The sequence below is a fragment of the Anabrus simplex genome, chromosome 1 (assembly GCF_040414725.1).
Source record: "Anabrus simplex isolate iqAnaSimp1 chromosome 1, ASM4041472v1, whole genome shotgun sequence".
Lineage (NCBI taxonomy): Eukaryota > Metazoa > Arthropoda > Insecta > Orthoptera > Tettigoniidae > Anabrus > Anabrus simplex.
The window spans coordinates 1,515,988,930-1,516,008,060 of record NC_090265.1 but is presented as its reverse complement, the minus strand read 5'-3'; the positions used below and the strand labels follow the sequence as shown (position 1 = coordinate 1,516,008,060).

General features: G+C 34.4%; 1 protein-coding gene across 1 annotated transcript in view; it reads right to left on the bottom strand.

Moving 5' to 3' along the window:
• Nucleotides 1-3,466: 3,466 nt before the first annotated feature.
• LOC136879866 (tubulin polyglutamylase ttll6) overlaps nt 3,467-19,131 on the bottom strand; it is a 651,223-nt gene continuing 635,558 nt past the window's right edge. The window contains exons 15-16 of the mRNA XM_067153263.2: nt 4,330-4,363; nt 3,467-3,924 (exon numbers count right to left, since the gene is read on the bottom strand). Of these exons, the coding sequence (XP_067009364.2) occupies nt 3,734-3,924; nt 4,330-4,363 (225 nt within the window). The 3' untranslated portion in view covers nt 3,467-3,733. The remainder of the gene's footprint in view (nt 3,925-4,329; nt 4,364-19,131) is intronic.

The window sequence follows — 19,131 nt, the reverse complement described above, 5'->3', positions numbered from 1 at the left end:
TTCCGGTTCATCGGGTACTCCTAGGAAACAGATTAGTAAAAGGGCATAGTTTTTGCCCTGGGACTCTCCACTATTTGATCCCTCCCCCCGCCGAAAAAGGCGAAGAGTGTTCCTGGATCACAGCTGTCTGTGGCTTGGTCATTCCAGCTCTGGAACTTTGGACTGTTAGATCGGCAGTATAGTCCTGTTCGTTAAAAGAGAGAAAATATGTGGTACCTAATTCATTTGATTATTTCATATGAAAGCATTGCTTTTAATCACTCCATTCCCACTGACGTAATTGTAATGTATATTCCTTTCAGTTGGGAAAACCACTAAGACAGTTTTTCTGAGGATGTAAAAAGGGAGGTGGAGAGTGAGTGCATACCATTATAATAAAAACTCTCCAACCTGATTTAGACTGATGGTAGGCAAGTGGGCCTATCATTGCAATTAAAATTCCCTAACTCAGTGTTCATATGAGAAAAGATGTCTGGTGACTTCCCCATCTCGTTTCTAGGGTAACGTTAAGAGCTATGCAATTTAATACAATTTTGCTCACAACGTGTACACTACCTAACCTAGAATTCTGTATACAATGTAGAATTCTGTAGCGAAGCACGGGTACATCAGCTAGTTTTCAATATAATTTTGTTACGCAGAAATTAGTTTCATTCAAAGTTATGTAATTCAAAGCCCCATTTTTTGTGTCTCAATCACTTTGAATTATAGAGGTTTTACTGTATAATGATGTATGCAAGACCAAATGGACTGAGGTATTATGAACCCTCAGAAAATTCAGGAAAGGAAACAATCAATATCTGAGAATTACATTATTTTATAAAATGCGAATAATAGCAGAGATAAGTGTTTAAGGAGAAGTATAAATAGGAAACTATCCCCAAATGTTGAGATTGCTGTAATTGGTGCTTAAAGGGACAAAGGAAAGGGGTAAGGAATTTTAAATAACCATGTTTTTTGTAGGCCTTGTCCGAGATAGTGAATTAATTCTGTAATAATTCTGTTACCAGTCACAATTTTTATTAAATGTAAATTGTTTTAATTATTCATAAAGAGGTAAGGAATTGATTGTAAATCAGAAAAAAATTACAAGGAAAGCAAACTAAAAACTTTTGAGATCAGATTAATAGAATAAGTAGTTATGATTTTTATTTATTTGTTCATACAACATTGAATAGTGTGTTACAATTTCTTGATGGACGTTGTATTTTTTTCATCTGTCTCTTAACTCAGGCTAGATCAAAATGTAGCTTCTGCTGAAGTCCTAATCTCCTTTTTACTTCTAATGGTATGGAAGCTGCTGAGTAATGATATTTGGAACATGACTACTGCAGCTGGATGTTATGAAAGGTGCTACTCATAGGACAGGTCATGCTGCATTAGCACTGTCTGGCCTGGTGAAGAAAACAAAGGAAAAATACCTCACTCCTTATCATGCCTAGTATGCTTCATTATGGTACTCCCATCAGTTTTTGCAGATTCCCTATAACCACATAAACTTTGATGGTGTTTCTTGTGGATCCAACCAGCCTTCAGGCTGAAGACTTAACAGATAGTATAGAAACAAGAATAAAGTAAAAATCAGATAGATTTGGATAATGTACAATTTTCAGATGTTCTAGGTATTCTTCAGTTCCTGAATTAGCACGACGACACTCTGCAATTCCTCCAGCTAAATTTTATTTTTGGATGATATGTAATCCAGTAATATGTGTTAATAATCAATTTTCTATTGTTTGCCTCCTGTATGGTAACAACTCGCGTACGTATATCCTGCAAATCACACTGGAATCTATATTAACTTTTTGCACTGCGAAAACAAGACTGTTCCAAAGATATGAAATCTGTTGTACATTAATCTAATAAATGATGAAGTTTTAGGTCTGCCAAGTGATTAGGTATAATAAAATGTGCTATTAATGCTTAAAACCACAATACAGTGACATTATAGGATTATGAAACAGTGAAATGGTAGAGAATTGCATGCTAGATATCCTTAATACAAGCCACTTGTACATCTTTTCCATAGCTGAGAGGGATATGTATCAGAGTGCTACTCAGACTGTAGAAGGCTCAAATGTTTTTTACTTGTTCACAGAGCTTCAGTTTTCAAACACAGGTCAGTTCTTGCCAAATTCAACCAGTAAAACTCTGATACAGTAGATAACTTTGCTATAGGGTTCAGGAAACCTCTACTTTCATCAGGCAAACCACAGGCTACCAGTATATTGGCTATGGGCTTTGTGGGGAATAAACATGTGCCACTACCACATTGTAATGCTCACTGCTTATTTATTAACACCATGGTTATGCCATATTTGGTGTTAGCTCTGAGGACAAATGAACAGAAATTAGACACACTGGTATGAACTGACTGAGATTTTCTTTACCATTTGTTTTGTATTATTTGTGTAACTACAGGGACTGTTGTTTTCAAGTAGTCTATAACATCAGGTGAAAAAATTACATTACAAGGGGCAGCTGATTCACCTGATGAATACAGCAAGGATATATTTCCTTAGTTGTCCTGAAGAGATTCACAAGGGTCCATTCATGGTCTTAAATTGTAGCTAGGTGGTTGGGCACTAGGATCTTGGACAAGGTGATCCTTTGTAGGTAGTGAAGCATTCCACATTCCCTTCTATTTGTCTTTGCTTTGGAAAGAAAAATCAGACATGGCAGGATATTAACTATTGTGGTCTCCTTGAACGCAGTCTACGAGATGGAAATAATAATTCACTAGTTCAGTAGATTTTCACCCTCTTTCTGAACTATACTTTCAGAGGTTTCAGATTTGTAATTGCTAGTAAATCTTTTGTTCAGAAAGAGTGAATATTTTCCATTATTATTATTAAGCTTACTTAACAAAATCTACATATTAAGGTTATGGAGATAAGCTCTGTATTTGGGGGATGAGTGGGTTTGAACTCCAACATCTACTGTCCTGAGAATGGTTTCCTGTGGTTTCCCGTTTTTCACGTCTAGGCAAATGATAGGCAGTTCCCATTCATAGGTCACAGCTGACCTGTTCCTCCTCCCCACCTAATTTCATTCACTATCCTTCATTTCATCTTCATTAGCTGCACTGTGGTTGGCACTAGGAACGGATCCGGCCTTAAAAACACACCATATAATTTCATCTCACCTCATCCCCAACGCTGTATCAAGAAACAGGACAAAGGGGTAGACATAAATACATTAGGCTTACGTAGTGAAAGAGAAATAATGGAAATTTCATACATCCTTACTTGTTACAAATTTTATTTTCTTTAAATAACACACACTGTAACATTGGTACAATTTCTCTAACACTTTTTTTGAAAATCACAGATTTTATAAATCCATATAACAACATTCCTACAAGAACTTGACATTTAACAATGGAAATAGATTATAAAATTTCAACATTAGGAAAAGAGTTTTAAAATACACTTAAGAGAAGGAAAGAGATATGTTAAGGTATGAATGGTAAGGATATGAATACAAAGTTCATGTATAATGTTTTCCTAAAAATACTAAGTAGTTGAACTCCTTTTAAGAAACATCAATTTATTATTATTATTATATACGTAATTGGCAAACTAGTGTATGAAGTCCTTTTACAGTAGGCTATACCGATGACAAGGTCATGTTTTTAAACAAACAGCATTTATTGAGAGTCATAAATGACATTCAATATTATCTGAATTAAAATAATACAATTGCTTGAGGTAGTTGAAGAAGTAGTCTCTCTTCAGCCTTCATTATGAAGTTGTCGGTGTTCACGTCTCTCAATTTCTTGCAACTTAACTGAATTGGTGTAGGTGCGAGCCACATGTGCCTTAGTGATCCGAACATCTCGATCCCTAATATCATCTACCCAAACAGCTCTTGGAATGTTCGGTCTTGAGAAGATGGGGGCGTTATTGCATGTGATACTCAAGCCTTAAACAGAATACAAATTTTGGAATAAGTCAATGGCAAATCTAATTTAAATTTTTTCTTTCTAATTCACATTAACTCTTGAAGGAACTGGTCTTTATTGAGATTTGAAATTTATCTTAAATTTTCATATTTCCAATCATATGCCTTATTTACCAGCAATTTGTAGATTCAATAGATAAGAGACAGTTTGAAATTTATCCTCTGTACCAGTGTACTTAGTTACTGCAAAAATTATGAATGGTACTTTCATTCAAATATAAAAAGTGTGGGTACTTTCTTAGTTCAAATTTATATCTTCCAGCAAATGATTAGAAATTAATAATAATAATAATAATAATAATAATAATAATAATAATAATAATAATAATAATAATAATAATAATGTGTAGTGATGTGATATCATACCTAAATTCCTTTTTGGTCTTGTTAGTGTTGAATGCTGAAACAATTTTCATTGATTAATGATTGGACCCAAATGAAAGAAAAAAATACTTCTCTTAATTGCACTACATGATAATAGCAAAAGTTAATTCTTAATACATCATGATTATATTACATTTCCATTAAAGAAAATGAAAAGAAAAAACAAAGTAGACTTGAAAATTTTCTAATCCTGTCATTGAAATACATCATACATTCATACATTTTTTTACATATTTTTATCATCTTAAAACATTGGAAAAGAAATACTACAAAGGAGCAATTATTTATTATAGTAATTGGGGCCTAGATTTTTAGACTTAAAACAACACAAGGATGAAAAACAGTGATACATAAAAAACTTAAACGAGATAAAATACAATCAGCAATTGCAATAAAAATCCATGTTTAGAATATCTATTGCTTCAATCTTGTTGTAAGATGAATCTAGTTGTAACAGGTGTGAATTTGTGTGGGTCCAACCGTGTTTACAACAACTATTGATTGGCTGGAGGAATACTTTAAAATTATGAAGACTGTCAAATGCTATCTGTTAGTCACGCTTATGGAATGGAGTAAAGTTTTGAGATCTGTAAGTTTCTTCACAGAGAATAAGAGTGTAACCAGAATCTAAAAGTGAAACCAAATTTTTTTGCCTGAAATAGAGTAAACACATATTCCAATATGTTGTGCATCTTATAAAGTTAAAAGAAAGTTATTTTTTAATAGATCTGTTAGACCTTCATATGTGAGACAGAAGTTCACATAAAACCGGCCTACACACATATTATTGTTGTGTATTTAAGCATGTATGTATATGTACACTGGTCAGCCTAAAGACTAGTTGGCCCCTCAACAGTTCTACCATCAGCTGTCATAAAAAGCCCTCACAGGCATGCTAGGGAATTTATCATTTCAAGATTGTACTTGTTTATCACTGTCATGAAATAAATAAATCAATGGCCTATGTTTGCCAATTATTATTACGGGGCTAGGAGTTGTAGACCATCCAATAACAAAACGAAAATGAGACAAAGTTGCCAAATGATCAATATGGTCAAATGTTTGATGTTCACATCTTTCTGTAAAAGAAATTGTTATAAATAATATATATTAATCCCTAACCAAGAAAAGGCCAGCAGAGACTGGAGAAAAATGAATGTGTAAGTACTAGTATACACACGTATATTACTAAATGATAAAGAATAGTAGCTATTTCATTTGATGTTTTAGGCTAAGTTTCAATATTGTTTCTGGCTCTTGATGGAATATGGCCTGTTCATTTATTAAATAAATATGAAGATTATACTACAGTTTTTATTTTTGAAATGAATGAAACTGTTATGTTTGAGGAACAAAAGTATAATAACATTTTTTTACAGTACTGAAAGAAGACAGTAAAAAAGGGGAAATACAATATTATTCCAATGTGATAGAGGCAATGCAGTCTCAATATCGTCTTTTTCCTGCTATATTAGTTTTCTTTATAGTATTATCCCAATAACTATCAATTCTTCCTTCAAAAGCTAGTCCTGTTTCCACCTGCAACATCTTTCATTCATTAACAAGCACATCCTCTTTTATATGGACAGGTAGTTATCTGGCAACAAATTATATCTCGATAGCTTTGGCAGTTTTTCACAAGGGAGGGATTTAAACATCTCAGAGCTTTAATCAAATCACAATCTTTAATTGCTTTTTCAATCAAATATTTGAATCCGGAAACATAATACTCTCTAGCACTGTTCATGAAAACAAAGAATTCTTTTTCTGGGTGATGTGGAAGTTCATTTTAAATTTTCTATGAAGCAACAATATCTTTTAGGAGCAATGCATTTAAAAAAAAAAAATCAAGTAACACATTTAGAACAAATTTGCCAACAGAACTAGATTTTGCAAACATGTCCAGCCAGTTTTTCTAACAGATCTTGTACTTGAAGGTACAGGATATAAATTAAAGGTTCGTCTCATTGGAATACTTGGGTGAAGTATGTAAAACATTCTGCAGAAGATATAGTGAAGTACATTTCTGCTTTGCTTGTTGAACTACATAACAGTTTGACCATCCTCCTTTTTGCATGAGGTAGACAGTCACACAGTTTGATTCTTTATTGATGACAAGAATTTAAGAAAATAGGTTCAAGCAATTCAAGCAATCTCCCAGCAGAGGGATGAAATGTAAGCCATCTAGACAGAGAATGTTTCAAGAATTTCATTTGAGGTAACTTCAGATCTTCATGAATACTTGATATTCCTCCAGCCTGGCTGGTCACCCATCAAAATAGCGGTAAACAGCAACAACAGCTAATTCAGATATATCTTCATCAAAAGACATCTACCATGAATGATGTCAACGGGACAAGTCCCGATATCAACTAATCTGTAAGATCTTGTTAAATCTTCTTTGAAAAGTCTATGAACTTTCTTATTCACATCTGGTCCATCTGAGCCAATCACCGTGAGTTTGTAGCTCTCTCTGTGTATGAATGGTAGAGTGCTGGCCTCCAGATCCCAAGATAGTGGGTTCCAACCTGGCTGCAGGGAGGAAATAAGTCCATTCGACACTCCATGTCATACGATGTCGACATGTTAAAGATACCAATATAGTTGATCCGTTATTGGACATTGTAAATCTTCCAGCCAACTCATTCCTGGTTGCCAGCGCTTCACCCCAGTGTGCCAAGCTGGGCTCATCAGTTGGTAAATAGCACCCCCACCAATACGCATGGCCAGTGCACACGGTGGAGGCTACTGCGTAGGCTACCTGGAGCCACCGGCAGTGCCAGTGCAATAAGAGAGAGTTTGTCTCACTTTCAAAAACTGATGCCTGCGTGGCCATCACATGATAAAGATGTTGATTCCCATAATGAACTTGAAATATTTGTTCCAAATGAGTAAATTTATAATACCAATATAGTTATTTATAATGTCCAATAACGAACCAACTATATTGGTATTATTCCCTATGGGAATCAACATCTTTATCCTGTAAAAGATCTCTGGTGACACATTTGGTGTTTACCCAACAAAATTCATTTAAAGAAACACAGCCATAAACATCACTCGAGAGAGATTCGGTTTAATGTGACATCTAGTAAGCCTACAGTAAAACAGAAAATCAAAATTGATGAGCAACCAGCCAGATAGTGTCAAATTAAAAGTTAAACAGAGAAGCTGAGGCCATATTATTATCATCATCATCATCATAATCATCGTGATTTTTTAGGTATATGGCAACAGGAGAATCTTTCCACTCTCTGAGCTATGTGTTTCAAAACTCTCACAGCTATATCAGTGTGAATATCAGAGATGTGGTTTCTGCAATCTTCAGAAGGCCAATGCACATATTTATGCCTGTGCCCTCAGAGAATGGAAAGCAAACACAATGGAATTCTGGGAATGATGGCAATTTTCAAACTGTGTGGGAGCAATTGACAGTAAATATGTTATGCACTTCATAGAATGGTTCCCAATTTTTTAATTATAAGAACATTTTTTCCATAGTCCTCTTAGCAATTGTTAACACAAATGATAAATGTATTGCTGTTGACGTTGATTCTTATGGAAAAGAGGGCTACAGTGGAATATTTGCAAAATCTAACATGAGGAAGCAACTATATTCCAACACATTTAACCTCCTGCCAGATGCAACATCGCCTGGTTCTAACAAAATTTTTCCGTTTGGTGATGAAGCAATTTGACTCCACAGAAACATTAGGAAACCTTATAATAAGCCCCAAGCGAAAGAGGACTATGAGAAGGCAGTATTCAATTATTGCCTTTGCAGAGCTAGACATGTATCTAAAAATGCCTTCAGTCTTTTAAGTCAGATTTTCAGAGTTTTCTGTTCTTCAGTTGTGGTCAAATCCAAAATTTGTGACTCGATAATCTTAGCAGCTTGCTATCCGCACAATTTAATTACGAAGGACACTCAATCACTTTTTCCTGAACTTAATGGAAAAGAACCTGAAAAAGGTGTAAATAATGTGACACCTCTTAGTAGAAATTGAGGTTTCACTATGGCAGAGGGCTTTTCAGTTCAAAACTCCTTCAAGGATTATTTTGTTAGAGAAGGCAAAGTTGAGTGGCAAGACATGTACAATGCTTAAGTATTCTAACAAGCGTTCTTAGATTAATGATGCCACTATGACGTATGGCATAATTTATTAGTGATTTAAAAAGGCTGACAATAACAACAACAAAAACAACTTGGCCCAGTTTCATGAAAATGTAGGTTTAGAAACATTGTTGAAACAACTGAAAATCTACCACCATATTATTTAAGAGAAGGTTTATACAATATTATTATTGAGTTCAACATTTATGCAGGGAGTTGCACAACATGGTATATGTATATATCACCTTATTATTGGTAGTAATTCTAAATTGTGTCTCCCATAATTCCAACCCTTCATCCACGCCGTGGGAGATGGGCAACGTCATTAAGTAAGGGATTGCCTGGTGGGGTGATACCGTATACAGTGGGGACTGTATGTGCCCTGTGATCACTTCACTAACTGTGAAAGCCCAGCAGGAACCCCAAAAAGTGGCAGCTAACAGGGCTCTGGTGAAATGCTGCTGCCTTGTAGTATGTGGGGATGGCTCCCCAAAGGCTAAGGGAGGAAAACCCTGACTAAAAATTACCTGTCTTCTAGAAGAGGTTGGATGTAGGGCTGAAACCCTGCTCTATAAAAAATCAAGTTGCAAAACTTCAACAAAAGAAAGATGGACTGATTAATGGAGACAAACATGGCATGGAAATAGTGGGAGATTGTTGAAGAAGCCAAGGTCTACAATGAACTGTAGAGCCAAAGAAGAAGAAGATTTCTAAATTGTAAATATAAATTGAACACTGTTATATAATGTTCAGGATCTAACCTGCCTGTTTAATTCTTCTACTGTGATTTAATAATGTGATAGCATTGTAATAGTAATGTTTTAGTACGGTACATAACATAGGATGATGTACCCACAATGATGCACGTAAAATGCTGTCAACTTGTGTACAGGATTTATTTACAATTATTTACACAGTGAATGCACATAACCTTAATCACTGTATCACAAATAAAACACTTCACTCCAAGAACATCAACAAAGCCACCATTTTAACAACTGCCTATCAATTCAACATGGAGATTGCAACCTTAAAACATAGTTGAAACAGTTTACTGCTTACAAGCATGTCACAACGTGGTCACAAGTATAACCTGTTAACCCATAACTCGAACTAAGTAATAACTCATCGTTACCATCAAGACCACCTCCTTATATACGTGCCTGGCCAGGCTTCTAGAAAGATACATGACCAAACTACCTTCTCATAAATTCTCGAATGGCTAACAACATGGTTATAATTTACGTATCCACACAGACGCACACGAAATGCTGTCAGTTGGTACAATTAATTTTATTCACATATATTCACAAATTAACACACACATAACCTTAATCACAGTATCAAAACACTTCACTTCAAGAATATCAACAAAGCCGCCATTATTAAAAACAACTGCCGACACTTCAATATGGAGGTTAAACCTTTGAAACACAGTCGAAACAGATGACTGTGTATTTCAATATGGAGACTGCTAATACCATTCTGGAAGTTGCAGTGTGTTTCACAATTATGGATTACAATTTGCATATATTATTATTATTATTATTATTATTATTATTATTATTATTATTATTATTATTATTATTATTATTATTATTATTATTATTATTATTATTCAAGCTTGATATCTGCATTAGTTACTCATGGGTGAAAGAATATTGTTTTCAAGTTATACCTGTTATCAAACTTGCGGCATACTGTAATGTACAGACTATTCTACCATGATCTAGTGCCATTCTAAAAGTTACAGTGTGTTTCACAATTCTGTAGCGGATTACACATCATATACAGGTAAGAATAAATTATAATATTAAGTTACAGGTATTTACATTAACTGAACTGATATAAATGTTTATATACAGTGCCTGTTTCATGGCATAACCTCAAAAACAATGCAATCATATCGCATGTACACATGATGTAATACTAATACCAAATGGATGTAACACTTCAAGCTATACATACAATAATAATAATAATAATAATAATAATAATAATAATAATAATAATAATAATAATAATAATAATAATGATAATGATAATAATAATTACTGTTATGCCTTTCAGCGTTCAGTCTGCAAGCCTCTGTGAATGTACTAAACATCACCACAATCCTCTATTTGCCACTAGTGCTGTGGTCTCATTTAATTCTGTACCTCTTATCTTTAAATTGTTAGAAACTGAGTCTAACCATCATCGTCTTGGTCTAACTCTACTTCTCTTACCCTCCATAACAGAGTCCATTATTCTCCTAGGTAACCTATCCTCCTCCATTCGCCGCACATGACCCCACCATCGAAGCTAGCTTATGCGTATATTATATTATTATTATTATTACATCATATGTACATATGATACGATTGCGTTGTTTGTGAGGTTATGTCATGAAACATGTGCTGTACATAAATATTTATATGAGTTCAGTTAATGTAAATAACTGTAAATTAATATAATAATAATAATAATAATAATAATAATAATAATAATAATAATAATAATAATAATAATAATATTCGAGCTTGATATCTGCATTAGTTACCCATGGTTGAGAGAATATTGTTTTCAAGTTATACCTGTTATCGCATTTGCGGCATAATGTACAGAATAGCCATTCTGGAAGTTACAGTGTGTTTCACAATTCTGTAGCAGATTACACATCATATAGAGGTAATGATAAATTATATAATAATAATTTACAGTTATTTACATTAACTGAACTCATATAAATATTTATGTACAGTACATGTTTCATGACATAACCTCACAAACAACGCAACTGTATCGTATGAACATATGATGTAATAATAATAATACAAATACTAACTGGATGTAACACTTCGTAGCTATACATTACAAGTGGTAATAATAATAATAATAATAATAATAATAATTTGAGCTCGATACTTGCATCATTTGCCCACGGGTAAGGGAATACTGCTTTCAAGTTATATCTGTTTATCACACTTGTGTCAATGATGTGAATATATTTTCCCATTTATATATCAATAACCCTTTATTTAGAAATGTATAAAAAGGTAGGGCCTACCATGTTAAGGCACAAGGTACAGTACTCACATTTTTACACTTTCGGGTTATTCCATGCCTAATCATCACAAAATTTAATATATATATATATACATACTTTTCAACCCATCCATCTCAGGAATCAAAATACATGAAGTTGTTTGTATACACACGCAAAATTTTATGCCTCTGCTTTACGATATTACAAACATGGTAAAGAATGCAAAATTCTTCCTAGTGCGCTCCACAAAAATATATCATAACATTGCTTCTAATTGAGATAGAACCTTCATGTTGGTCTTATTTTGAAACTAAAGGGACATAGTTTACACTAAAAATAGTTACATTTTTAAAATAATTTTTCATTCCAAGGTCAAATGTGTCACATTTGACCTTGAATATCTAAGAAAATGTATCTTTAATTTTATTGGAGAAAAAATATGTTAAGCAGTTAAATGCATTCTCTCTTTGGTATAAATTTCATGTTGGGATGCCCTTCGGAACAGGAGGATTTTTTTAAATAAAGTATAAGTGCAGGTAATAGTAGTAAACTATTATTGCACCAAACATGCATCACACAGTTCAGACTTGTCTCAAGGTTGCTCTCTCCCACTCTCGTTTTCTCTTCCTAGATGCACTGATAATCTGCTAAGCAAGCTCAGTCCTGCTCAATCTTCTGCGGAGTTCACAAGTGATTTGGAGACTAGTGATTCTGTAAGTAGTGATAATTCGAAAAAGTGCAAGAAAATGGAATAATAAAAGTACATACAGACACAGTGCTGCAACCTATATGATATTAAAGGGCACAAGAGCAGTAGATATTAATTAAGGAGGGTGCTACAATGGATGATAGAAAAACTACCACATGTGAATAGTAAACAAATGAATTGTGAAAACTGTAGGAAGAAAATTAAAATATCTGATGATAATCCTGAGGAAGAACCAAGCTCATCAGTTGATGAAGAAAGTGTATAGAATTGGACACATATAGGACTCAATCTTCTATACAATCATTAAATGAAAGTCTGAGTAGTGTCGGTGCATCACCCGTCAAGAAGAGAATGAAGAAAGAGCCATACTGCAAAAAGAAAGCTACTAAAATTGTGAAAGTTGTAAGAGAAGATATTTCACATTCCAGCTGAAGAACCCATGCCTCACAACGACATTTCAGATGCCACACTGCTACAACCTAAAGAAAAGTTTGAAGAAACCACTGAGAAGAGTGAGAAAGTTACAATTTTGACCATCCTTCCTGAAGACTGGAGTATCAGACGAATAAAGCAGGAATTTCCTTGTGCAAGTAACTACAGTACATGATATGTAAATCTAAGCTATTAATAAGAGAATGTGGGATTTTGTCCACACCAAATCCTAAACAAGGAAGGAGCTTGGAACTAGATGTGGCTGACACTGTGAAGAACTTCGACTGCAATGATGATGTCAGCAGAATTATGCTTGCCAAGAAAGACTTTGTGAGTCTTAGAATGGGTGGCACAAAAGAACACATACAAAAGAGGCTAATTTTAAACAACCTTGCAGAAGTGTATATTCATTTCAAACAGTCATATCCTGGTGTGAAGATTGGTTTTTCAAACTTTGCTCCTCTGCGGACTAAACATTGTGTTCTTGTTGAAGCAAGTGGTACACATACTGTATGTATTTGTTCTTTACATCAGAATGTGAAATTACACTAGCCTGCGAATTTAAACTTTTCATTTTCAATAAAAATTGTGATTTTACATAATGTTGATGCACTGAATCCATAATTTCAATCCATTTACTTCTATCATGTAAGGTTTTCTTGCAATATCACTTTACATGTATTGTGCCGTTTCCATGTGGAACATAACGCGAGTAAGGGAGCAACGAGCAGAGGTCCGGAAACATGGCGCCGGAACAGTCTAGGCGAGAGCTCGAATACAAACGTTGAATACGCGAAGAAGTGATCGTGAAGAGAGAGACTTTGCTTTCATCTTTGAGCGGAAAGACGTGTAAATATTTGTAAATAATGTTAGAATTAAGTTAAATGTAAAATGTAGAGTGTATAAAATAAGACGAAACCAAAGATCGTTCATACAGGGTAATGTTATAAAATGTTAAAACATCGATAGTTATAAATAAGGACGGTGGTGACATCTAGGTATCGATAGATGTAAGTAGGTACTTAAGATAAACTTCCACATCTAGTGTGTAATTCTGTATTCCGTGTCTTGTTTCAAAACGAAAAGGAAGATATTATAAGCCTGTACATTGTTCATTGTTGTTGGAGTCGAGGTAATGATAATGTGAAATTGATATACGGAAGCTTAAGAAAAGTGGTTGCTAGACGAGCATATTATCAGTGCACATGAACCGAATGTGAAAAGAAGTTATTAGGTGGTATGTACGCCGCAAATGAATGCAAACAGTGCGAAATAACGACGTAATACTCACAATTGTACAAGCCAAAGCCATTACAAGGAAAGCAACGCAATACGCAAAAGAAATTGTCTGTATCTTACAAACATCTACATATAAGTGGAAGTTTATGCATTGTTGGTTCAATAGTGATTGTGTGTGTATTGAATAATCTAATGTTAGCCTTTTTCAGGTGTGGTCTGCATGAAAGTAAAATAATAGTGTCAGAGGAATATCCAAGGAATACGATTACAATGGAGAACATGGAGAGCTAGATGAATAAAAGCACGTGCAGCTGAGATGATGAGGTGGTTACGAGAAAGGATAACTTAGGCCTAGTGCTTCCCAATACCCGGGCCATCCAAGTCAGTAATGTTACACTCTCTTTAATAATAATAATAATAATAATAATAATAATAATAATAATAATAATAATAATAATAATAATAATAATAATAATAATAATAATAATAATAATGCCTTCTGCATTTTATTTATTTGCAGTTTATTTTAGTTACTAGTATTTTCAATGTAGATAGTAGTGTATGTACAGTACATGTCCTGAAGTAGTTCGGCAACACGTAATAATAATTACACAATGAACGACGTGATATTATGTGATTTGGCCTGTAGTAATTCATATACCGTACGCGTTTGGCGACACGGTATTCGAAATTCTATGCTATGTGAGCGAACGACTTGTTATATCGGTAGGCGACTTCGGCATCGTTTATATTATGTTTTGGTATCGTGATTACTGAAAGGCACGAGCTTATGCAGGCGTATGTAACAGGCGTTAGCATTGGATCAGCATATTTATTGTGAAGTTGACACAGGTAACGCAGGTAAATGGATACGTGATGTAATATAAGCACGGAGACACCGAACGTTGTAAATTTCAGGATACGTCGTTTTTCGGATGATAATTGCAGCATGTTTACTATAATTACGAGTATGGTTATGAAGCAACTGCATATCGGGGTATCAATGAGGATGTTCTGCAGGTAAGTGATACAAATGTAGTGAAGTTATAAGAAATGATACTAATGTGAGTCGAAGTGAAATAAATAATGATAATAATGATGATGTGAATGCCAAGTATATTAAGTGCCTGCGATGGTGATAGTTATTGTGTTGTTAAATAATATAGTGTGGGAGTGATATCGTGATTTGCTATTGATGCGTGGGCGAGCTCACGTGAGGTTCCGTGATTGAAATAGAGAAAAGTGCTGCGCCATGAGAATTATACAATAAGTTGAGATGTGATAGTGAAAATTCGTCCTAAATTCGTTACGTACAACGTGCTATTTAACTTGTTATGTTACTGTGAAGTTGGATAAAGTATATGGAGGTGTTTTTCATGTACAAGCTAATGCTGAGATTGTAATACCCATGTATAAGTGAATGTTAAGGTTGTAATATTCATACATGAGTGAATGCTAAGACTGTTATGTTCATATGTAAGTGTAGGCTAAGACGGTGATGCTGTTGATTATTAATTGCGATGCGATGTCGGCCAGGGTTGTTCAATTGATTATCACGACACTTCGGATGCCATATTCGGAATTTACATTCGGTTATTAGGATTTTCAGTTGGTACGATGGCGATACGCTTGCGGTGTGTAGAAAGCTTGCCACGCACATAACTACGAGGACACATGCCATGATATCGGTTAGATTAGGTGTTTACTTCATGGACATACCGTAGTGGTTAAGTTTAAGTAGTAAAGATATCATGTGATGTTTTATTGACATTTGAGTGTGCATATTTCTTGTTCTTACATGTGTTTATTTTTTTATTATTAATTTTTATGCAGTAGCATTAAGTTAATACGATCCTCGAAGGTATGTGCGAGGATGGGCGTGTAGCTATCGTTGCGTCAAGGCGAGCCACATTAGGACGGCATAAGTTAGTTAGGATGGTGATGATTATTGATTTTTGGTAGGATAGGTATCACATAAAAAAGGCATTATTATTAGCTGGACGTGACGCGGATGGGATTAAATTTCTCCTATTGCAAACCTGGAATTAATCAAAACAAACAGAAAAAAAGGTACCCAAAACAATGATAGTATAAGAAAAGAATATGATCATGCAGGTGATACACTCAAACAGAACAGGTTAAAACAAGATCTCGGAAATAATTATTAATTTCAAGGTTCAGGTGTATTAATGAATAGATGTGCACTGGTGTTCGTAAGTATGAATAGCTCTTGAAAAATGATGATTGATTAATTCAAATTCACTGCATTATGTTGAAATAGGTCTAAATTAATTGAATTACGTCAACCGTTTTTGTGTCATTATCAATGATTCCAAATATCAAAAATTAGGATCACGCTTTGGTTTCGTCTTAGGTAGGATCACTTAAATTCATAAATAGAATTCAATCCAGAATATCTCCATCCTTTCATTATACAACAGATGTAAACAACCTTACCTGTAAATTTAATGGAAACTTCAAGGTCATATTGAAGTACGAATACCTCTAATGTAAAACAAAAGTCATGGTCGTTGAATGTACGTCACAAATTATAAAAATAGATAATGCAGACTGAACGGCGACGAATCGGTAACCTCGATGCAGAGATTCAGAAACCAGGCCGCCCGATAGGATTCCGAATCCGATTCTCACCACAGACGCGGACACGTATTCGTATGGACACATTAGCTAGCTGCGGCATACACAAAGACCTGCGACTCTCGGAAATAGCCCCACAAAAAGAAGAACCTGTTAAGACCCTGAGTGTAGAGTGCTCCCAGTGCTAATCCATGGGGCCAGCCGCCCGTAAGGGTGCAGTGTTGTATAAATTAATTAACAAATTATTAAACAAATTAATCTAAAACACCGCGTAATCGATACTTTATTTCTTGCCTTTTGGCAGATTATAAAAACATTATCATATACAAGACATGCTTCGACCACTTAGTGGTCATTTTCATCTGTCTTCAACTAGCTTAGATGAAACAATTTGATTAGTACCTGCATTAAAATCTTAAATTACCTTCCCATGGGAACTTATAACTATTGATAAAGCGCTTGAAATTTTTTGGGGGAGGGAAAAGGGGGATTTTATTAATGTGGTGTGTTAAAAGGTACTTCAGTTACAATTCGCATCTATGTTAATACTTAAAGACTTATTTTCTAATCAAACATATTTAAAAAATCTTAAAAACATCTGTAATCAGGCACTTTTTGTAAAAACACTAGGTGGCTTGAATTTGCTTATGTTAAAAATCGGTGTGTATAACAGTCTTCAAGTTTCTTATTGATTGTCTATTGTGTTAATTATCTTCCTTGAAAGTTGCTTTTTATTTTTAGTAGCAGGTTGTGTTTAACTCTTAATTTACAATGGTCCCATGGTGATTTTAAAGTTGCGTGAAATGGCCGTCCTCAGATTTGGGCAGCTTGCCTCATGATCTGCAACCAGCAGAAAGATCGTAAAATGTTAAAGTGTATCATTAAAGTAAATTATTCTAATTTAGTTTGATCTCAGAAAGAAAGTAGTGCTAAGGAGTATATTGCTTTAACTCAGCTTTCTGGAATGGTGTTTATACTCCGCCGCCTTGAGACTGTTTTCATGTACACGACCTAGTGTTATAGCGATGTGCCACAGTTTGCTCGTTTGTATGATTCACCGGAGAGAGGGGAAGCGAGGTCGTGTCGCCATCTAATATATCTCGCGAAGGGGGTGGGAGTACTAGCTGTGCTTCTGTGACGTCGTGTTTGATTATTCTACTTGTTCGTCGTATTTGTCTTCTGTTTACCTATTCTATGTATTTACATATATGCTCAGATAGGAGGTTATTTTGGTCATTCGTTTCATTTAAATTCCATTCTTTGTTTTCTAATTTGTCGATAATAATGTGGATATCTTCTACGTTGTTCATAAGACTTACTTTATTAATCCTACTAATGATTTGAAGATCTTGTTTAATGTTAGTGAATTTGTGGCTTGCTTCTTTCATATGAGCTCCCATAGCAGAGAATCTCCTGTGCTTCCCTGCATTAACATGCTCCTGATATCTAATTGTAAAGCTTCTTCCTGATTGTTACACATATGTTTTTCTACACTGATTGCATATCAACTTATAAATGCCTGACTCCTGAAATTCATCGTCCTTAAGTTTATAGACTTTGTCATGATTGAAGAATCTATGTTTCGTGTTGTTGTTAGTTGGAAATGCTACTACGGTGTTGTGTTTCTTAAACGAATTTGCTATTTCATAAATCCTCGGGTTATTGAAGGTGAATTTGACGTACCTCTTCGCTTTCTCCGATTGCTGCTTTAATTTTATTTGTTGTTGATATTTGCACTTAGTAATGATTTTATTGATGAATTTCAAACTATAGCCATTAAAAAGGGCTTGCTGGCGAATGTAAGCTAGTTCCTCCTTCCTGTCTTTTTCAGTTACTGTAATTTTAAATGCCCTGTTGATGAAACTATAGTAAGCGGATTTCTTTTGTGAAATAGGGTGTAAGGAGTCGCTTTGTATTGTATTCGGTGTAAAAGTGGGATTTCTGTGTATTCTAAAATGGAACTTCTTTTTTTCCCGAATTGTTTGAATGTCTAGAAAATTAAGTATGCCTTCTTCTTCTTCTTCTTCTTCTTCTTCTTCTTCTACCGCAAATTAAATGTTTGGGTGTAAGTTATTTAAGGTATTTAGAATGTTGTGATTGTTATTAAGTTCTTTACTTATTATGGCATAAGTATCATCAACATAGCGTAGCCAGAGATCTAGTCCTTTAATGTGGCTTAATATCTGAGTGTGTTCTAGGTAATCGAGGTGTATATTAGCTAAAATCCCTGAAAATAATTAAAGAAGGAGTTGAATTCTGTTTAAGAGGATACTTCTATCTAAAAACTGAAGATGTTACAGACGTGAATGTTGGTATTTTGAATCTCCTTTAAAAATAAATAAACATATTTTTTGTTTATGGAAAGTCCACTTAACAGAGGAGGGGGTGGAAAGAAGTGAAGAAGTTGAATTCTTTTTATGAGGATACTTATATCTCAAAAACAGAATATGTTACACATGTGAAATTTGGCATTTTGAATCTTCTTTAAAAATAAACACACATTTTTTTGTTTAAGGAAAATCCACTTGAGGGGCTGAAAAGAATTGAAAAAGCAGGTGAATTTTTAAGATGAGTACTGGTATATCTACCGTATATGTCAAAAACTTAACATGTCACAGATATGAAACTTGGATTTTGAATGTCCTGTAATAATACAGGAATGCA